Source organism: Castor canadensis, chromosome 16 (genome assembly GCF_047511655.1).
Source record: "Castor canadensis chromosome 16, mCasCan1.hap1v2, whole genome shotgun sequence".
Classification (NCBI taxonomy): Eukaryota; Metazoa; Chordata; class Mammalia; order Rodentia; family Castoridae; genus Castor; species Castor canadensis.
In genome coordinates this window covers 83,113,516-83,136,409 of record NC_133401.1, presented here as the reverse complement: position 1 = coordinate 83,136,409, position 22,894 = coordinate 83,113,516, and the positions used below count along the sequence as shown (strand labels likewise).

At 43.7% G+C, this 22,894-nt stretch overlaps 1 protein-coding gene across 21 annotated transcripts in view; it reads right to left on the bottom strand.

The window, feature by feature from the left end:
• Positions 1-22,894, bottom strand: part of Tenm2 (teneurin transmembrane protein 2) — a 1,177,215-nt gene that overhangs the window by 375,088 nt on the left and 779,233 nt on the right. For 2 of the 21 annotated variants that reach the window (XM_074057736.1, XM_074057740.1), the window contains exons 1-2: positions 21,085-22,172; positions 20,456-20,538 (exon numbers count right to left, since the gene is read on the bottom strand). The exons of 18 other annotated variants lie outside the window; for them this stretch is intronic. In XM_074057736.1, coding sequence (XP_073913837.1) covers positions 20,456-20,471 — 16 coding nt within the window. In that variant the 5' untranslated portion in view covers positions 20,472-20,538; positions 21,085-22,172. Of the gene's footprint in view, positions 1-20,455; positions 20,539-21,084; positions 22,173-22,894 lie in introns of those variants that run through there. One more of the 21 variants, XM_074057737.1, reaches the window with a different exon arrangement.

The following is a 22,894-nucleotide window of genomic DNA, read 5'->3' as shown; positions in this document are numbered from 1 at the left end:
TAAAAGTCCTCAAAGGCTCAGAGTAAGAATGAATCCTGATCTTTCATGCCCAAAACAATTGAGTTAGTCCATGGTCCCAGTTGTTTCATCATTTATCAGACTATCTACTCCTCCATTGGAGGGACTTTTACCTTTTTGCCAGGCATGTGGATATGTAGGAGGCAGAATCAGAGTCTCTGTTTCCTGGACCCCAAAGTTGGGTCTCCAGACACTAATGAAGTCATCTCAAGAATGAGTGTGTGTCATAAACTAAGTGCTACGCAGGAGGTGTTGAATGGTGGCCTAGAACAGGCTGGGGAAGGAGGAATATACCCCAAGGACGGAAAGGTAGAGCCCAGTTGACACTAATCTGAGTTAACTGCACTGGCCTAGCATGGCTTTCAGGGTGTCCACTGGTCTCATCCAGTGAGCGCCCAAGGAGATAACTACAGAAGTTGAGAGCAAATGGTTAGAGACTTTCACAGCAACTTGACTTTGTCAAAAGGAAGTACCTGATTGGTAGGTGCAGCTCTCTGAACCCTGGCACTGCGGGTGCCAATCCCACAGAGGGAGTCCCATGAAGGGCAAACTGCACGGGTCAGATAGAGAAAGGCAATAGATGTGTGGTCCCTGATGAACTGGGGCGCTGGGGAATAGGATAAGAGAGTCCTTCATCAGTGACAGTAGTTCACAATGTCATTCCATGTGGGATGTTTCATTTGGCCAGAAGCTTGACTGTTCAGGTCATAGCAATGGCACTGCCCCACCTCCGTCCGCACACACACACCTTGGTCTGAGATGGCAGCAAGATGTCTGGAAAGTAACAGCTGAAGATGTAGGGTCCCATACACAGATGATCTCAGATGATAGGGTGTGATCAAAATGACCTCACATTTCCTTCACTATGCAAGGCGTACAGCAAAAGCCCAGTGACAGGAAGGCTTCTCTGGGGTTGTGCTTAGGTTCCTTTTTGTTTGTTTTTTTTAAATCTGGAGCCAGTAGCATGGATGTGTGGAGTCTGTGCAAAATCCACTGGACTGTACACATATGAGGTGTTTATATACAGAAAACTAATCGGTAGAATGTTTAAAAATGTCATGCTCAAAAAAAACAAACAAAGGCCAAGGCCAGGGATCTGTTTTGGATTACAGTAGATAAAAGACGCACGATGACTAAATGAACACTAACTGGATAAAAAGAGCCAGAAAAGGAAACCGAGGAAATCTGAGTATGGACGAAGGACTAGGTAATGTTTCAAGGCTAATCTTCTAGGTTTTGGTGATGCTACTGTGGTTATAGAAGAGGATGGCTGTGTTTTAGGAGATATAACTAAAGTATCCATAGGTCAAAGGGCATAATATTAGGGGTATTTATTCTTAAATGGTTCAGAAAAAGAATATGTGTGTGTTGGTGGCCGGGACAGAATGACATAATTGAACCTGGGAAAAAAGGTATGGGGTACTCTGTCCACTATTCCTATAATTTTGAAATTACATCAAATAAAGTTATAAAAATGAAGGTGGTGATTTTAAAATAAAAGTTAACTGTCCTTCAAATGAATGAGCAGCCCGACTAGGTGGCACACAGTGCTCTAAAAACCAGGTATTTTGTGTAAAGAAAAGGGATGTCACAGTCTCTCTCAGCACTGAGTCATCCCCAAAGTGGAGGTTGGGACTGCTCGCCAGTTCCCTAGACAGTCATGATTTTCAACGCAGCCTGACATACTCTGATAGAGCCATGTTCGCCCCTTGCCATTACTTCATGTGCCATCTTTATTGCTTTGCTGAGCATCTTTTATCTCAAGGTGGTCCTTAATGGGGCATGGTATATCTTATTGAGGTTTCTTTTATTCGGATGTGTCTCTTCTTCATGACTGTATCTGTTATGACTCTCTGTCTCCTTCCAAATGCTGTTCTCCTGCGAGAGGAGGCACCGCTTGGAGGCTTAATGAGGCCTCTCTATTGTTCCCTGATTTATCAGGTTCTCAGTTAACACGGGTTGGGGGAGAAAGGGGAGGAGAAGAATTCAGGTGCTCCAGGATGAACTCAGCACCTAGAGTTTGAATCAAGTTTAGTTTTTTTTTTTTTTCATCTGTAGAATTTGCCAAAGAGCAGCATTCAGTTCTAATGGAATTCGTATGGGGTTCTGAAATACCTGCCTTTCTTTAATTTCGCCCTCATGATACATTTTGAAGTATCTGTATTTGAGCCCTGTGTCACGTTACACAGTGGGATTCCAAAGTCATTTGTTAGCTTGGCATTGAAGCCAGGGTCCAAGCTCTGCCCTTTTGGTTTTGAATTCTGTCACAGTGTCCATTCCTTCCTCTGTGGTCAGATTCTCAGGTTCAAATGTATGGCCACATGGGTAAAGCATTTATTGGATTCCCTTAAATGAAGTCACCTTGCGGATTAGGTGGGTAATTCAGTACCCCCCCAACCTTGGAAAATTTTCCTATCATTTAAGAAATAAGGAAAGGAAAAGAAAAAAAAAAAGAACAGTGTTTTTTTTCTCCAAGAGAATCTAAAAACAGAGCATGTGTTCATTGTTAATGAACACATCTCCAACAACGATGGAAATTAGGCCGCCATATTAAGACATGGTATTACATTCACTTTAAGCTCTAGTCACATACACACACACACACACCCAGTCTTTCATTTCTATGATAAAAGCCAGTTAAAAAAATCCATGTTCCAGGATCTGTCTAAGTTCTTTATTTTTCTTTCCTACAAGCTAGGATGCCTTGGTTTTCGATGCTAACAAATGTTATATGACAGGTTCACCGATTTACTGCTCGGTACCCTTTTTAATTATGGATGTATGAAGGAAAATTTCACTGAAGAAAACAATAAGTCACTGGTGGAATTATTTGTTAGTTGAATGAGCTGAATAAACAGTTGGCTTCAGGGCAAAAATTCATCTGGCATCTTTTAAGGCATCCCATATTTTTTCTGTCTATTTTCACGGAAAACAGGACTGGGCCCACAGGAATCAACTGGGAATGTAAATGTTACCAAGAAGTAGAGGAAACAGATAACACCTAACCCAAGATATTCTAGGTGATGAGCAAACTATTTTCTGCTAAGTCTTAGTGATAATTATGACAATTTTTATAAACTTATTGGTGTGTTTTGTGTACCTAGACCATTTTATTTGATTCCAAGACCCTATTTCCTTTTACCCATTTAATTTAAAACACCACCCTTAAGATAGACAGTGGTAAACCCAAGCACTGAAATCAGTGTCAAGTGTCTAGAAGTTCCTTCAAAGGAAACCACACTTCCTTAAGGAAGTCCCCATGCATCAAAAACCATCCTGATCCACACTTTTACCTTAAACTTAAACAGTCCTCTTTCTCCCCGTCTAGGCCATGAGGAAAGCAGTTTCCCAGTGCCTCCTCGCTCAGAAAACAGAGTTTAAACAGAGTATGCCAAGTGTGTAAGTACTGACCGGGATGGAACCACAGAGAAGTGTGATGTCATTGGGGAAGCGAGGAAAATGTGTAATATCACCGTTAGTGCTGATTTGAAAGCATGACATGTGTCAGCAACGGTAACTAACTAACCAGCCAACTAAACTAGCTATTTTTAAAATAAATATTTCCTTCGGCGTCACAAGCAGACATTAAGCACTGGAAGCTTCCATGTAGGAATTAGTTTATCACCTTCCTTGAAGTTTCTGTTGAGCTCACTGGAAAGTTACAAGAACCATGGTGACCCTGAATTCATTCACACACAAAGTACTGACCGTTTCCAACCTAGGACATATGTCTTAGCTTTGACTTCCTCCCTCTCGGGCCAGTCAGCTTCCTGTAGCAAAACCATAAATGTTTCAGTCGGACCATTTGTTTGGAAGATATTTAAATGGTCCCTGTAAATATATTCTAATTTGGGAAGCAGATTTGAGCCAAGCAATCAGATATTCACTCTGGAACTGCCGGCCATTTATGTGGCTCCTGATGTATCACTAAATTTCAGCGTTTTCATCAATATATTGATTAGATTGCTTTATGTTGGATAGCACAAACTTGTGCAGATGGAATTGCGTGTGATTTACTATTTAGACTGCAGGGTTCCAGTCTGTATTTCTTCTGGGCATTTCCTATTTGTCTAACTATTAAGCCAGGTGGGGATTTCCCTGGGACTTTTTGACAGGAAACAAGAGAGGGGTCCAGGGGCCCTGGGAAGCAGAAGGTAGTCAGAGAGGTTGTGGAGACGGTGTGTTTATGGTTCTGTGTTTGCATGGAGCAGTGAGCGACCACAAGTGCGTAAGAGTGTGAAGGTTGCAGAAACAAAACAAAACTAAACTAAGTCCTCCTTCAACTAGCACAGGAAGTAGTTTTGTGATCTTAGCCTATTGTTCTTTGACTTTGAGGCAGGGCAAATCTCCAGAGAATTAAAGAAAGCACAATGACATTACAAACTTGCCTGTGTCAATAAGAAAACAGATGGACACCTGGATAGAAAAATGAGTGGAGTGGGGAGCAACACGTCACTCACAAGTGCACACCCAGGCACACGCGATTGTAATTCCTTGTTGATCAAATAAATGCAGGTTTTCAAAAGTAAGTGACTGCTGGCCATTAACAAATGTTAATATCTAATACTAGGCAAGTGTGAGAAATCCATTACTCTTACATACTGATGGGAACGTGTTTACCAAAATCCAACTTTTCGGAGGGTAATTCAGCAGTATGTTCATACTCGTGAATCACTCATCTTCTAGGGGATCTCTCTGAGATAGTAATCAGAAGTGCACACAAAATATACTAGGTGTCTCACTCACTTTTGTAATGTTAATCACAGAAACTATTCAACAGGAAGGGAATGCCTAAATGACCAAAAGTGAATTAGATTCAGTCCTCACAAATAATATTGTAGAATAACATTTGTCACATGTAATAACATGTGAGAAAATACGTTATAAAAGATGCTTGGGCTGGTGGGGTGGCTCAAGTGGTAGAGGACCTGCCTAGCAAGCACGATGCCCTGAGTTCAAATCCAGTACTGCCAAAAATAAAAAGAAGATTCTTTATACATATGTTTATCTATGTACTTCTGCATAAATACACTAATACCCATTGAGGGAATTGCAGAGAAATTCAGTTTTTATTATTTTTTTCCTTGTACTTTGACTTTACCTAACTCAGGAAGTGATCATAAAGTATTTTGTAGTTTCAACTTATATACTCCATATATTGAGATATATATGTGTCTTTACTGGGGACCTTGACCCTTTCTGCTGTCACTAAGTTAATTGTACTATGAGTCCCACAGGATATGGGCACAGTGGCAGATGTTTTTCTCTTCTTCCAGAATGTTCACTCTTAGAAAGTCTTAACATTGTTAAAAGTGTGATAGTCTCCTCTCCCCCACTATCTTTTTTTGGGTGAGGTAGCTTCATTTGGGCAAACTCCATGAAGAAGTTCAAAAATACATCATCCCACAGCTGAGTGGGTCCTTAAAAAGATGTCCCATTTGTCACAATGGTGGCTGTTGCCTCAATATGATAGTCCACAAAGACCTAGCTGTGTCCTTAAGTGGTCTTGGATGTTTCTAGCGTGAGTTCCCTGGGGTAGAGCCTGGTCTCAAACCTTTGGGTGATCAGGAATGTTTGTTAGCTCCAATAGGCAATTATGAAGGGCAATTAAAAATTTAAATTATGTTAATAGGCCAGAGAAAAATGACTGTTTGCAGAAATCAGTGGCAATTACCAGACATAATGGTTCTCAATTAGGCTGGAGGGGATTTTCAGTCATTCATAATTCACTATCTTAAATGTATCATAAAAAAGTAATTGTCAATTGTTAATAAAACTTACTTAAAAACAACGGCGCTATCTTGTAGAGAAAGTAACTCTTCTCTCTCCTTCACTAGTTTTTAAAAATGTATATTCTTAATTTAAAAATACAGAGCTGGCTGGTTCAACATAAAATCAAAGAAAGTGGTTGGACATACAACAACGATGACAAAAACACAGCTCTTTCTAGAGTTTACTCACACTTGCCAGGGGTAACCATTATTTTATCGATTCAGCCAGTGTTCTTCGTCCAAACCACATCCTTGGTACCATTAGAAAGGGGCAGGCAGACGGAGAGCTCATCCAAGGAATATGTTGTATCGATATTTTTAGTCAATTAAAGGTGAAAATATAAAGACACCATCTTGCTGCTTCTGTCATGCTTATTTATCTCTCCAGGTTTTTGATTTTTAAAAGATTCTTATATTCATATGCAGCTTCCATCACCCCTAGAAACACAGTCAGCATTCACACACGGCCTTCCCATGCTATTCCCAGGCAAGGCTGTTTGCTGTGTAAGTCACTGCACATGGGATGTGATTCAAGGATTCTGCCCAGTTGGGTCCAAGCTTTATTTCTGGTGCGTCAGGGAGAAGCAAAAAAGGACTCAAAGAAGGAAGAGGAAAGGAGGAGGAGGTAGAGGAAGGGCAGAGGGCAACTCTTGAATAAGCAAAGGGTTAAAGGAATTGCTTTATCTTTTGCTCTAGTGCCCGCTGATAATGCTGCTTCTTTCTTCTCTCCTGGATTCTGCTAAAAGAATGACAGCTGCTCTATCAATTTCCTTGTCCAATAGGACGTCTCTGCTGCAACCTCACATCCCAAACTGCCACTCTGCATCCAACAGAAAGACTGAGGTTCTTTGGTCCCTAAGTCACAGTGCAGCAACGTTTCTAGAAACTTCTCTAAGAGAGAGCTCCAGCTATTCTGAGCCAGGCGCTTCAGAGACATGACCTTATTTAATTTGCCCCATTCTCCTAAAAAGTGGGCATTTTTATATCCTCACGTTCCAGGTCAGTACCATTTTGTGGATGACAGGAAGCAGGGCTGGGATTTGAATCCAGAAACTTCTTGATCCAAAGTCTATAAACATTTCCCCTTAACATACTGTCTTTTTGTTGAAATTCTAGGGATGCAACTGTGAGATGTCATAGATTGTGACAGTTTCAACCTGTGCCTTTCATTCCGGGAATAAGGCTACCCACAGCACTGACCAGTGAACGGTCCTCGGGATGGGACAGCCCATGACATCAGCCACGAAATGATCCTGACTGTATTTTTTGAAAGTGCTGCCGTGGAGCCTGAGCTCACTTTGAAAGACAGGGCGTGTAGAGTGAAGTGTCTATCTTAGAAGGCCTAGGTGGGTGCAGAAAAATTCCTGTGAAAAACTTGCAGGACGGACGTTTTGTAGTAAGATGTACATGTGGCTGGCTTCCTCCTGTCATTCATAGCTCAGTTCAAAGATTACCTCCTCTGAAATGTTGTCCCTTCAACTCTCCCCGAAGTACAAGATACAAAATGCCTGTGACTCTGTACCACGTCTTTCTGATGCATGTTTTTCAAATGGTACTCATGTTTTCAGTTGGTTTTAACTATCCACACCTGCCTTGACTACTGGATTAACACTGCTCATCTATATCTAACCCAGTGGCTGCCGTATAGGAATACTTGTTGAATGAATGATTGAGTGTTTATAAAATCAAGCACCTCTTTTCAGTAACAGTTGCAGTATGGGCTTCTAGGCCCAAACTTGCATTTTTGGGGTCTACAGGAAATGAGAACAATTAGGCCCTTGGCAGGAGATCACTTGGGGTTAGCTGGTGGCTGTCATGGAGACAGGACAGCTGAGCTACACAGCAGAGATTTGGAAAGGAAGGGGAAGCAGTGGACCTTTACTCGGCCCCTCATTGAGGCTCATCAGAAGTGACAGAAAGGAAGTGGCAACGTGTCCTGGGTCAGGGCGTCCCACAGGGTCTGACATTTTCAATTGGACTGAGGTTCTGCTGGCCGTAGTGCAGTGCTTTTCTCTTCGCTAGGGAAGTTTCTGATGGATGCCTCTAGGCTGTGGATTGGGCAAAGACTGTGATGCCAACCAATGGGCATGAAGAGTGAACGTTGGAGGCACCATGTGGCTTTCTTCCCCAGAATTTGGTGTTGAATGGGCTCTGTCAACAGATCCACTCTTCTGGACTGATTTTCCTTAACACTGATTTTTTTTGGTGTGTTTCTTTTGCTCTGGAAGGCTGGGGATATTTTCAGCATGAAACGACAGGCTGAGTCCTAAGTCCTCTGGCTGCTCTATTCTATCATTTGCCTAAAATTTGCTTCCTTATAAAATGATTTCTATCTGACTTATAAAGTACAACTTACCAATCTTATTGCCATTTAAAATTTTTTCTTTCTTTCTTTTTTTATTATTTTTTATTTTATTATTTTATTTGTTTTATTATTTTTTTTTATTACTGTGCTGGAGGTACATTGTGGCATTTACAAAAGTTCTTACAATATATCATATATCTCATACTTAAATTCACCCCTTCCATCCTTCTCCTTTATCCCCAAATAAATTAAGAAATGTTTAGTTTTTTCAAATAATAAAGGCATGGATAATATAAACAGGAAAAGAATCCTGTTTTCCCATTTCTAACCTTTTGTTTTATCTACCCCTTCTTTCAGAAAATTCTTTTTCTAGATGTAAGCACTCTGAATGGTTTGGTGTGTGCTCAGCGATATGCTGATCAAGGTTTAGCGAATGGCTCCCTAAAAACAAAAAAGCCCTGATTTGTAGAATTTGTTGATTTCTGCAAAGTAAATACTCCTGCCATATACGATTTCAACTTAAGAATATGATAGAATTGGGGAGGTGTACTGAATTTGCACAGTTGAGTACAAGTTGGCTTTTCCACTCCACTCTTTGTATATTTTTAATCTCACTCTCTCTTCCCTCCCCCTCTTTATTCCTTTCCTTTCCCTCCCTCCCTCCCTCCTTCCCTTCCTTCCTTTTCTTCCTCCCATCCACCCATTCTTCTACCTATCCATTCACCCATCTGTCCTGTCTGTCCATCCATCCATCTGTCCATCCACTCAGCCATCCACCCACCTATCCACCCACCTCTCCACCCACCACCCATCCACTCACCACCCATCCACCCACCCACTCACCACCCATCCACCCATCCACCCACCCATCCATCCACCCATCCACCCATCCACCCACCCATCCGTCCACACTTGCATACACAACCTTACATAGATGGACATATGTGAATTAAGATCCTCCATCAACATTGTGCATTTTGTTTTGCAACTTAAATTTTCGCACATAGACTACTGCAGCTCTGCATTCTGAAATGTCCTCAGTGGGCCTTGCAGCAGCAAACACCCCATGGCAGTGCCACAGCAGAGCTGAGCCTCTTTCACATGGTCTACACCACATGGGCCTGCGAGCAAGTGTGTGTACATGCACACTCATTGTAGACTATCTGTATAAAAGGGAGTAATTCATCACTGGGCAGCAGGTTCTGCTCAGATGGTTTATTGTCCTGACCTCATTAAAAGCATGTAATCCACGCAGTGCCGTAAATCTATGCCTCTAAATACTTTCCTCTTTAATTTTTTAATACTGCACACATGAAGGGAAAGGTTAAAGCCAATTAAAAGAGATACAAATACCATTATTACTGCCCCAACAAACAGTTAGTTATTGGATTTGGTCGTTTCATTTTAGAAAGCCATTTTTTTTTGTTTTTGAATGAATTAGTAATCAAGCTGTTTATTGACGTGTCTAATCTCAGAGATGCTAAATATTTTTTTTGGTCCATTCTCTCTTCCTCAATTGGCATCATTCCCACACACATAAAAATTATAGACAACTTAAGGTCTCAGTAAAAACAGTAAGTGCACAGCTGCATGTGGGAATCCACAGATACATTCTCACTGGGCCGGGAAGGAGAGAGCCACTCGCTCAAGTCATTCTTGTGCAGCAATAGTGGCTCTGATTGCTGTTGCTGTTTTCCCTCCCACTAAGGCTATGATATAATACTGACAGATGCTTAAAAGCATTTCGGGCTGAAAGAACTGTTGGGAATGTTGCCACAAAAGGGTTGACAAATGATGACTATTCTGCCCACAAGGTTCTTATTTCCCGTGCAAAATGGACCAAAAGGAAAAAGGAGCAGAGAAACAGCCATCCGTGTGGGGGCTTAGTCTTGTTTTCTGAGATGAGTTCATATTTTCCATCGCATTTGGCCAGAAACACGATGCTGTTTATGAAAAGGCAGAAGGATTGTAAAAAGCAGTACTTAGCTGTTTTTGCAGCTGACTTGGGCTGGCTTGGGAGTCCCCTTCCCTCCCAACACACTCTTCACCCCTCTAGGGATATGACGTGAGCCCTACAGGAGCTGAGGGGACCTAGGCTATACAGGAGCACATGGACCCCTGTATATTTTGTTCATTTAACTGTCCACTCATAGGCCCATGGTGCTTTGTGAGACAGGATTAATTGTGAGGGACAATGATAACCATACTGGCTTCAGAAGAAAGTCATAGCCACAGACTTACCTCCACAAGAATTTATAGGGCACATAATTCATGTAAGTGGCCTGTCATTTTTCTCAGTACAGTCATCCCTCAATATTTGTTGGGGATGGGTTCAGGACCCATTGCAGATACCTAAGTCCTTTCTATAAAATGGTGTAATGTTTGCATACAACCTGAGTACAACCTCCAGTGTACCTTAATCCTGTGTAGATTACTAATAATGCCTAATGCAATATACATGCTACCTAAATAACTGTTATACCATAGTGTTTAGGGGAAAATGACAAAAAACAATGTCGGTATTTGTTTGGTACTTATTTTTGATGTGTAATTAAATCTGTGGACACGAAAACTGTGGCTATGGATGGCCAGTTGGATTCTGTCATTCCTAAATCAGCAGTCACAGTCAGGTACTTAAAAGAAGGAGGAGAGGGCTGGGCATGGTGGCTTAGACCTGTAATCCCAGCTACTCAGAAGGTGTGGGGTAAGAGGATTGCGGTGTGAGCCTGGCCTGGGCAAAAACTACTGAGATCCTATCTCAAAAATAAGCTGGGCTTGTGGTGCATCTCTGGTTCTAGCTACTCAGGAGGTGGAGATGGGAGGGTCTCAGGTGAAGACTAGCCCGGGGAAAAGGGCTAGGTCCTATCTCAAAGACAAACTAAGAGCAAAAGGTATGTACCAAGCATTAAGAGTGCTCGCCTAGTAAGTGCAAGGCCCCGAGTTCAAACGCTAGTAAACTTCCCCGCAAACAAAACAAAAACAAAACAAAAAATCCCTACAAAACTGAAGAAGAAGGAAAAGAAAGCCTGAAGATAAATATGGAGGTACACTTTCCAAGGACAGAACGGAAACACACATATTTATAAGGAAACTCACAATACGGAGCAAGACAAATTAGGTATCTCAAAATCCAGGGGATAAAGAGCTGAGATTAACAGGAAGCTTTTCTGCATTACCTTCCCTACAGGAAGCTGGAATAGTGGTTCTGAAAGTGTGTTTCCAGTGCCAGCAATATCATGTCTTCTGAGCAACATCTTAGCAAAGTGAAGTTTGGGACCCACTCTGGATATAGTGGGTCAGAAACTGACCTTTGAGCCCATCAATCTTCTGGTGTCTTTTCAAGTTTGATGGCCCCTGTGCTATGGAATACAGTCTTCCTAAAGCTTCTCTAGGTCTGTCATTGTGGCCTGGCATAATCTTTTGACCTGAGGTGAGCACTGTGTCCTTGACTCGCCTACCAAATGGGCTGACTACTCTACCAGGTGTCACTGTGCCTGCACTGATTTGCTTGCATGCCCTGCTCTTCCTGGACTGTAATCTCCTTGAGGCCTGAAGCTGTCTCTTGTCCCTGTCTTTATTCACAGGGTCCAGCCTGGAGCCTAGAACAAAGCAGGTATTCAAGACAAAGTGGCTTCATAAATCCTATCAAGTAAAAAGGAAACAGTTACAGGGATGTAGCTCTATTAAAGTTTACAGCTCCAGCTTGATAAATAAGACCCACTCCTAAATGAAAACAACTTCTCTTTCCTTTAAAGAAGAAAAGAAAAACCCGATGTGAGGCCCGGGGTTAAGCAACTTCTGAGTTCACTGTTTATTCTCTTAAGGAATGAAGGAAGAAATTGGACATGCTTCATGCTAACAACCTCTTATAAAATGTGCTGACAAACCAGTTGTTTCTCAGTATCACTAAGAGGGTGACATTCAGACACTGAGGGCCATCTGCTCACCTGATGGAGATATTCTTATACGGAAAGCATCTGAATGTCAGGAACTCCCAGCTCCAGCCAGGTGGGTGAAGGCTGCTGACCCCTTTGGCGCTGCCTTTCCCAGTCCCTAACACATATCAGAGAGATGGCAACTCTTGGCCATCCAGTCCTCTTCATGAGGAGATGTAGGGCCTGGCCATGGAGCCACGGGCCTCCCCATAGCCTTCCTGACCCTCTACGGTATCCTTCCTGGCCCCTGTTTTTCACTATGAGAATCATTACAACCTCAGTGCAGCTGTGGAAGCCTGGGCTTTGCAAACTTTCTATGGCTGCCTTTGTGCCATTCTGGTATCAGCTGATGTCGGTTCTCATCTAGCTAGAACTTTCTGAGTCATTTCACTCTCCTGAGTGTCAGTTTCTTCATCTGCAACATAGGAACAATTAATTATTCTGAAAATGAAAAAACATATAATTTAGCCAGGTGTCTGACACATACTAAGAGCTCAGTGAATATTAGCTGGTGTAATTACTAATTTACTCTTTGCCACCAGGGATTCTTAAACTGCAACCCACAGTCCATGCATGGACAAGAGTGGCCATAGCTCCCTGCAAAGACTTGCAAATTGTTTCAGATCTGTGCATGTTTTTGTTCTCTGGGCATACATCCTGGAACTTCACTCAGACTCTCGATGTGGCCTCTTGTGTGGTAAGGAGTAGTGGCACTGGGACTTTAGTGGCTGGATTGTGTCTTCAGCAAGTTGGCAAACCAGGAAAATAAGGCGTTTTCTGTAGGGCTGGCATCTCACCATACGCGTGATGTAGCTCTGGGGCCTGCGTTTTTAATTCCACACCATGTGTTTGTTTATTTTTCTTCTACCTCATATCACGAAATAGCACTTCGGATGCATTCCACTATGAGGACAGGCAGACAGTTAATTTTCACCTTGAACACCCCTCAGATTTAAGAAAGTAAGAGCAAGAACTTCATTGACTAAACCCGACCAGCCCTGCATGAACGTTCTCAGAAGCACAAGTCAGTCTGAAAAGCTCCTGATTCCCACGGGCTTGTCACTGTGCAGCTTGAGGAGGGCACATGCACAGAGGCAGTGCTGGACCAACAGCACAGAGAACCGGACGCTGTGACCACACACTGTCCTCACAGCTCACTGCCTTGAGCCATGGCTGCCCTGCTGGGCTGCTCTGATTCTTTAGCATCCACACAGACTTACATTCTATCAACCTTTATGTGAAAGTCTCAGATTTAATATAGAAAAGGTTACCACAGGCTGTCGCTTTTATATCCCTTATAAAAAGTTAGAAGTTACCCTTCCTAATAAAACCATAGTTTATTAATCAGATAGTTTTTAAAACATATTTTCATCTGATTGTCTATCTGCAGATGAAAAATAATTTATTCTAGCCATAGATAGGAAATGGTGAACATATGAGTTCAAGGACCCATTAGACAAATATTTATTCAGTATTTATTAAGTGTCACTTACTTTAATAGGGCTGGGGACACCCAGTGACAAAGTAACAGTTGCTGCACGACTGTGACAACGAGAGGGAAATGATAAAACTACACTGACGTACGATCATTTTAAAGTGTGCTCATAGGGCTGGCAAAGAACAAATTGGATCCTGAAAGAGAAATGTTACAAGCACCCTGACTTCAAAGGCACCTGGACGCCATGTCTGCTGAGGATTGAGGGATGAGAGAGTCAGCTTTACAACAGTGCCCCTGGGGCCATGTGGTGAGAAGGACTTCAGGTCAGCAGGACACAGGTCAAGCCACTTATGTCATTTTCCTCATCAGCAAAGGGGACTGTAATGGGACTTAGTCCACGTGGCCGTGTGAGCATTAAATTAGCTAATATCTAACATTTGTTCAGGACAAAGCAATTGCAAAATGAATGCAATTAAGAGACAAAAGCATGCGCCATGGTGCGGAGATGGGGGAGAGCACAGTGTGCTGGAGAAAACACATAGGGTGTGGCTCTTGGGTGGAGCACGAGCAGAACAGTGGCAGATGCTGAAGTTGCTAAAGTGCAGGCATCAGTCGCCCTCCGAACACTAAGGGGAAGTGAAGTCCCATGCTAAGTTCAAGGGCAAGTGAAGGGCTTTGCAATGTTCTAGCGGACCCCAAAAGTTCATTGCCCTGGGTTGGGAAATGATCCTTGATGTACTTTCTGTGCAGTTCTTTCATTCAGTGATCCTGTGAAGCAACTCCTCAAAGGGAACAGTTTCTTTAGGTAAGAAGTTTTAAATAAAGAAGCCCTGTTTCATTCACGCTCATTAGACTGTTTTTCCCCCACCCAGATCCCTGCAATAATAAATATAATTATATCCATTTTTAATGACTTTGGTTCCTTGAGCTGCAGGTGCCAGAATACTGTATTTATTAACATATTTAAGCCCTTTAAAAAGACTACATTAATTCCTATGATAATTTAGAAGCCATAATACATTCTCTGTTCTGAATAGATGTTAATCACCACAGAATGACGGATCTGTCTGTGCACGAGCTGAGCCTTGTTCTAACTACTAGCCAGTGACTTTCTAATTCAATATTGTTACTGAAACGGTTGATTAAAATCCAGTTGCAATAATGATTCCTTGTCCCCCCCACCAGCACTGCCCTCTGTGGACTCACACCAAGATCCTAACAACTGGATTCTGTTGGACGAAAGACAACAGCGTTAATTCTGACGGTTCATGTTTTGAGTACAGCTGCTTAGGTAAAGTTCTGTTCAGGCCAGTTATTCAGAACCACCTGGGGTTTGTTCCCTGTCCATTAAACTAACATTGCAGAGAAAAGCCACTGCAGAGAGATGGATAGAGGAAGGTGGTGGTCCTGCCTGCTTGTCCTATAAAGATGGCATGAGATGCAATGTGGCCTGTGTTGGAATCTCAGTGCTCTACCAATTTAAATGGAAATTACTTTGAAAACAGAAGAACAATCTTACTGCAAAGTTTGATCAAAATGAAAGGCTGACATGGAGTAGATCTTAAGGAAATAAAGGTGCCAGGTTCTGAGATGAGTGCCCCGGGGTGTCGTTTAACCAACTGACAGCCATCAGGTGACGAAATGACGGTCCCTCTATCCACAGCTCGGAGAACCTAAGCTGCTTGCTCGGAGGCATGTGGCTAGGAAGCTGCTGGGCTCCAGACACTGTGCTCCCCACTTTTGGTCACGCTGCCTCTGTAATCAATCTCTCAGTCAATCAACCAAGCAATTAAGTGTCTGTGTGGGAAGGACATGGAACTCCATCATGAAATATGTAATAAAGTATTATTTGTCAGAAAAACTGTTCTTTAAAACAAAAAAATAACAATGTACCCCTTTTTGGTGGCTTGAAGGTTGGTGGGTGGTGATGGGAAACAGCACTGTAAACTTTGGTATCTGAGGGTCTGTGGTCCCCAGGACACCATGTGGGGGAAAAGCCATGCGTGCTCAGGATGGGGAGAGCTTAGCACTAACACTGCCAATGCGCGATTCATTTTTCCCACCACGCAGCTAGACAATGGCCTTTCAACAAATCTCAAATTTTCACTTTATCACTTCAATTAAGCACATTCTTTTTTTTTTTACCTCGCTCTTTACTATTTTCGCAAAATGAAGGGCAGGGAAACACTCAGGAGATCACACAATGGTTTAAATGCAACTGGTGATAACATGGGACTAACTCCCTATCCTCTGAGCTGAGGAAAGCACAGTTGTTATTTTTAAAAAATCATCATTAACATTATTGCCAGAGTTTAGAAGAATTATCAAGCACTCTTTGGAAAGACAAATGAGGCACCTTTGAAGTCATTCCCTTCCACACATGCTAAGCAGCAGGCATTCTCACTCAAGGTCGACAAGGCAGACAGGGGCCAACGCCAGGTCTTCCGTGGCACCTGACACTTCATTCGCAGGTGAACCCTGACAGTCCCCCAAGGGGTAATGGATGAGTCCTTCCAACCATTCTCACTGGGAGATGCGGTCAGCAGTCTGCCCTGCCTGGAGCCAGACAAGGGTCAAACTGGCAGGTTAACCCAGGTACAGGAGGTCAAGGCTAAAGGAGATGGTTCAGCTCACATTTAGCCGCCCTCTGCTAGGTAGAAGTTAGAATGAGTGATGAGAGGCAGGAGAGATAGAGGAGCAGACGGGGGAAATTATATTATTTGAATATAAATGTTATAAGGGCCAGATTTAGACATTGGAAGGAGGAGGGAAAAACTAAAAAGCCAGAGCAACTGGTCCCTCCCATCTCCTTTTAGATGTCAAGTGACAAGAACAGGGAATCTTAAGTCTATCTGCCTCTGCCTTCCTTTTGTCAACAAGCTACAAGGCTCCTTGGATGGGTGGAGGGACAGAAGGAATGGAAGGCATGTTTAGTAAAGGGAAGTCCTAAAGCACACCTACTGTCCCTCGAGTTGTGTAGGGTGGATAGGATAACTCCTTCCTGTTTTAACACCCCTCTTAGCCACCCAGATCCAATATCTTAATGACCACAGGTCTTCCCTCAGCTCAGAAAGTATAAGACTAGAGGTGAAGATCACCATTTTCAGTCTCTACTCCCATGTCCTGCTTGGGGAACAGGAAATACTTCTCCCTTTTTTCCCTACTTTTACCCTGTTTATACTAGATTCCTACCCTCACAAATTTAACTATCATTTTCATTTTATTTTTGCATCTTACCTGAACTCTTCTCTAGCTGGAGATAAGAGCCAAGGTATATACCAGCGCTAAACTTTCTGGTAACACTTCCACGATTCCAAGGAAACACTGAGTGGGCTGTCACTCAAGACACGTGCAGGAGACTCACTAGCGCCTTCTCACTGAAATGCCACAGCTCTACCTTCATCTTGTGACAAAAGCTACATTGCTGGCTAGAAAAATCTGAAAAGCCAAAACTACCTGCAGAAGCTTTTAGCACGTGAAGGAATCCAGCTGTGCTCACCACTACATAAATATAAGTCCAGAGGGAAACGTGAAACCATGTGTGTACTCCTCACTCAGCCAGATTTCCTAGCAGGAACCCAGGAAATTTGCTGTAAGCACACAGGGCATGTTTTCCTAACACTTCTCTGGAAGCAGTTCAGATTTGAGGTGAGTCAGGAGTGGAAGGAATCCACCCGGAGTCCTCAGCCTCTGTGCAGAGTCTGCAGACTGGTGGCTCTGGCCTCCATGCAGCATGTGCTCCTGTGCTTCTTGGTAACTAGCACCTTTTTGAAAATGTGGAATTAGCTATAGTCATCGTAAAATTCAGAAGCTGCTCATAAAACCCTGCTGCACTGTTTTTGATATGGTCACTGCCTTGAGATGCCAGCTGCTCTTGACTTCTGAGACTGCAGAGGATACAGACTTGGTACAGAAAACCATGCACCCCGGGGCTAGCTCATTTTTCTAGCACTGTTTTCTGCCCCCGTGGGCACCAACTCCACTGCGCCCAGTACCCAAAGTTCCTTGACGGGCTAAGTGTCTGTCATGTTCTGGACCTGGAATATTCTGATCACGTCTTCCAGGGGAACCTTCCCACTGACTTCTCTTGATGGCTGGCCTCTGTGAGGCCACTCATTCATCTTTGAGCAAGCACTGCCTGCTCCCTGCTCTGCAGCCACAGGCAACCTGCAGCCATGGGCCTTGCCTTTCTCAGCCCTAGGGTCTTTCTTTTCCCAGACTTAGGGTCTTACCTTTCTTTCTCAGCTCTCTGGTATTGAGGGTGATGCTTTATTACACATTTGTGAACATGGGGGCACAAGTAGAGTGACTTTAGTACAGGAACAGGGTCCCCATTTTCAGAGCTTCTCAGAATGCCAGGCACATAGGTTCGAAGGCACTCCAGAGGTGAAGAGACCTCCCCCTCAACCTCTGCCACTCCTGCGCCACCTGAGGGGACAGTGGCCATTGAGGGGTCCCCAGGGCAGGGAGAGTCAGTGTGGGTGGAGCTCCCAAGGGCTTCGAAGGAACCCTCCTGGCATGACCTCAGAGGCTCCCCTGCTTCCCTGAGGGGCTCTCTGGAAGTCCAGGGCATCATTGGACACTGCTTTTGCAGAATTCGCTACACAGGAGGATCAGACAATTATTGAACAAAATAAAGTATCTGTAGCTGTGTAGGATGGGGTTGAAAGAATTTTTTAAGGGTTAAAGAAGCTACTTGCTTTTTTGGGTCAGTAACTGTCGTGTTTTTCTCGTGTGTGCTCCTCTGAGGTGAGAAGATATGCTGCATCTCAAGAGCATCTACTCTCAGCCAAGGTACACAGGAAGCTGCTTGCTCAGCCTGAGTATGCAGTGACATGGGGGGAGGTGGCGGGGGGGGGGGGGACATTCACAGCACTGTTACCACAAAACACAGCACTGCACTTGCCCAGTTCTCTGCCCATTCTATAGACCATTCCAGAAATGGTACCAGAGCCATTCAAATGGACTTTTGTAGGCCCACAGACATTGTGAACGTTTGTGTGTTTGGGGCCGTATAAATACATGTACGTGCACATGTGTGCATGTTTTATGAACCGAGAATTCCCTCATTGCTTGAACATAAATTATTCTTTTCCATGGAAAGTTAAACATTTTAAGCATTGCATGAACTCAGAGCCCCACCAATTGTGCAAAATGTGCTGTGGGAGGTGTAGTTCTAGCTCAGCAAGTGCAATGCAGAACGGGAAAATTTCTACCACAAGCCAAAGACAACACAGCACCAAAGGGAAACGTAGCATGGTCAGCCCCTAGCCACGTCCTCTAGTCTCAGAAAAAAAAAATGTAGCAGGCCGTCAGAGCAAAGTGCTACCCCTCTCAGCAGCTGATCTTTATCAAACAGATATGTTTACCTCATCTCCCTCCACAAAGGTCTCACCTCACTGCCTTCAAGCACTCTTTCCAAACTCCAAATGAGTTTCATAAAAAGTTTCCTCGCTAACAAATGGCCCAACTTCCCTTCTTTTCCTGTCCCGAAGAGCCTTGTGGTTATTTTGTCAGAAGCACAAATGATGCTAAATGCTAATAGGTTTGCCTAAATGACTGCTAACAGCCCCCCTAAAATTAATAAGACTAGTAGTGCATGCCTAATGGGGTGTTGTTTTTGTTGGTTTACTTGGTTTTTTTTTTTTTTTCTTTGCTTCTTCTTCTTATATAAGAGGAGGAAATAAAAGACTCCTGGAAAAAAAAGTGTAGGTTTTTAAGCTGTGAGACATTTCCAGTGTCACATGTGGATTTGGGAGGTAGAACATGTATTCTGAAACTATCCCACAGTTCTGACACTCTGTCATGAAGGTGACAAATCCTAGTACTCCAATGTCTCATTAAATTAAACATGAAGTGTTTAATGTTTTGTTAAATTAAACATGGAGCTGTGACTTTGGACCCGGGAAGCATAGCCTTCCATCAACTCCTCACATTCCTCCAGGTCACTTTTTAGGTTATATTGATGGAGTTTTGTTTATTAGGGGCATTATATTTCTCTCTGCAGTTAAAAGGCATTTTCTTCTAACACCCTTACAAATAAAACCCAATAAGCAACACCATTTCTAGGCATTTATAACATTTCTAAAGCCAGTCCAACTGAGAACAGCTGTAGACAGCCCCATAGCTAATTCTCCGTTGTCTTTTTTCCTTTCGAATATTCACAGCTGTCACTGTGAGGTTTCTGTGGACATCCTGCTAATTTTTCAGCAGGTCTCAGGCCCATTTCACAGACGGCCGTGCTATTTCCCAAGGAGAGGAAGTGTCGCTGGAAAACTGTTGCAGCAGGTCCTGGGACTAAAGACTAATTTCACCTGCTCCAAGTAAAAGTCCCCCGGGCTGCGCTCAGGAAGAGAGGTGGCTGTGGAGACTGAGCAAGGCGAACACACAACTTTGATGTGGGCAAGCGTGCGCACGAGCAGAGGAGCCCACACATGCTTGAGATGTGGGAACGGAAGGGATGGACCCATTTAAAACAGCGGATAAACAAAGCCCTTGCATGCTGGGGGAGGGTGAGATGAAGCTCCTTTTCCACCAACTCAATGACGCTGTCAGCAGGGCTTTGCGGACTCAGTGACCCCTCCCCTGACAAGTAAGATTTCAAATACTATTTTACAAAATCCACCTGGATGACGCATTTTAAATGGAAGATCAACTATGTGCCAAATCAAAAGGCAGAGAACACACTGTCACACAATGAAAGGGAAGATTATTTGACTCTTGTCATGAGCATTGAAGTGGGTTGTTACTGGTTTCCCAGTAAAGTTGGTAATTGTCAAATCAGGTATAGCCAAGAAAGAATCATCCCCCAAAAGGGCCAGTTGCTCAACTTCTTCCAGTGCACCAAATTGGATCTCTGAGTTTCCCTGTGTGGACACCCCTGCTCCTGTCACTGGCCCGATCCCACAAAACAGCCCAGATCCCTGTCCGGTGAGAACCCTTCTCCCAGGGAGTTACCCAAGCCTGGAGGAACGGAATTGACACTTACCATTCTGAAGCTTCATGTCTGTGAGGCAAGCTAAATAAATTAAACGGGTCCTGCTTTAATCTTCTGTTTTAGACCCCAAATGCCTTAATCAAAAGGGAAACAAGACAAAACAAAACAAATGTTCCCTGAGGTCTTTTCTTAAGTCACCAGAGCAAAAGCAAAGGACTCGCTGTCCTTTTTGTTTGTTTGTTTTTTAATGCCTGTTAACATTAACAACCGAAAACTTCTTCTACCTGCTATCTCAGCCTCTCACTCCCTCTCCCCCACTGCCCTTGGCCTTCACATCTGTCTTGTGTGGCCAGGACTAGGTGCAAGTAAGACTTTAAAAGCAAAATCTGGAAGATGCTTCAGTTGGATATTTGGCTTGGCACCGCTCCTGTAAAAATCCCACTAAAACACATTTATTTCCCTCCTGCAAATGTACTGTGGTGTTTGTGGTCCCTTACTTTCCCCAGTGCACACTTTGCCTTTAAATGAGTTTAAACTGTAGGACTTCATCTGGGGTTAGCTGTCCCACAAAGCTCATCTGCTCTTCCCATTAAGGCAAGAGATTCTAAAAGGTTAGCATCACGCTCGTAACTACATTTCAGGGGCCAGTCATATCTTGTTAGCAAAAGTTGAACACTTACCAGGTTCTCAGGACCTTTGTGGAGCTGTCCTATTCCTTCTGGGACTGGAAACACAAAATGAAATCAACCAATCCCTAGCAGGAGCCATCAGGCCTGCTGTAGATTCTCTCTCCCAAAAAGCAAGGGAGTCAGCTTCCTCCAAACTTCCTTCTCTGTTGGCCTCTCCCTGCTACAGACAGCTAGCCAAGGTCCTGGCTGCAGTTTCAAAAGTACTGCTCAATAAAAGGGTTTTAAAGACTGTGTTGGGAACCGGGCGCTTCAGATCCTAGTTTGGCTTTCTCTCCATCAGCATTCCTCTGCAAGCCCGCACAAAGCGGGGTACACTACATTATTTATGTCAGCTCTAGGCTCTGGAAAACACATGCTGGCATCGTGATTACTAAGAATCCTCATGGATACAATTAAATCGTTCCCACATATATTTTCCTCCCTCTTTTCCCTGATTCAACCACTTTCAGAGGAAACAAAAGCACTTTGAGGCGTGTCCCAACTCATCTATTAGGAGCCAGGAGAGCACTGAAATATGGCCACCTTGGCCAATGAGCCCAGGGTAAAGGACTCTTTCTTGGGAGTGAGAGAAGTGCAGGTGACACTTGGAGAAATACCCTTCAAGTGGCCTCCCTACGTTAGGGTCCTTGATAGCGCAGCAGCAAAGTAAAGCGCTCCAGAAAGCATTTTGATGAATTCATGGAAGACTGATTTAGAATGGGCCATTGTTAAGGGAAGGAAGGAATATTTGGCACCGGGACTAACCTTCTGAGCTGGATTAAGAGTAATTATGCTCACCCAACAAATGCTCCTTGGTGTCCCATTGAAGCCTTAGCACTAGATAGGAAGCCCAGCGATTTATCCAAGTACAGCAATATTCTGTCCCCAATTTCCTTTCAGTAGGATGAACAATTCTCCAAGTTTCAGTCCACCATTTGCCTTCTTGTTAGAGCTCAACAATACACTCTGAGCGGGCGTTCCAGCCACAGGCAAAATGATGATGATGACAGGGACTTCCTCCTTTGGAGGAGTAGTGAGAAAGCACTGAAATTTCCCCCGGAGTCTACCTAGAGAGTCCCTGCTTGGCAGGCAGAGGTGACTTCACGTTGCAAAAGTCCCAGGCACCACTTAGTGAGATAACAACGGGCAGGAGCTCAGAGTGAAGTCAGCTTGTCTGTGTAAGAAGTCAGTTTGGGGAGAGTCAACTGTCTCATCCAAGCACATGAGGAGGAAAGAGCAACTTGCCTTTCTCCCAGGCTTCCCTGGAATTTGGATTCCTGTGATTTGCCAGGTTTTCTAAGTGACTGTCATTTCCAATTCTATTCTAACTCCTCTATCTTGGGTAGAAAGTTGCTGTCTAAAAGGGAAGTAATGAGCAGAGGACCTGGGGAGGTCAGTGCAGGAGAGCCCAGGGCTGCAAAGGCACTCTGGGATGCATGCATTACCACTACAATGGGGACATGCATCCCAGCTAGTAGGCAGCAGAGCTTGCCTCCACTGTAAGCAGATGGGAGGATACACTAAAGAGAAATGACACACTTGTACACACACACACACACACACACACACACATCCACCTAGCAGCCGGTGATACATCCAGGTAGCTGAAGATTAGGTGTACAGAAGGACAAAGGAGGCAGATTTCCCTGTACCATCATGTCAAGTTGGCATCCTGGCTCCCAGCAATATGCTGTCCAGCACAGATGACCCAGTCCACTGACCCTTAGTGGCACCCTGGGCACATGTGGTACAACTGTGCTCTCTTGAAACTTCCTCTAGATTAGTGATTTTTTTTCTCTAAAAAAATCCAACCGATGTTGCA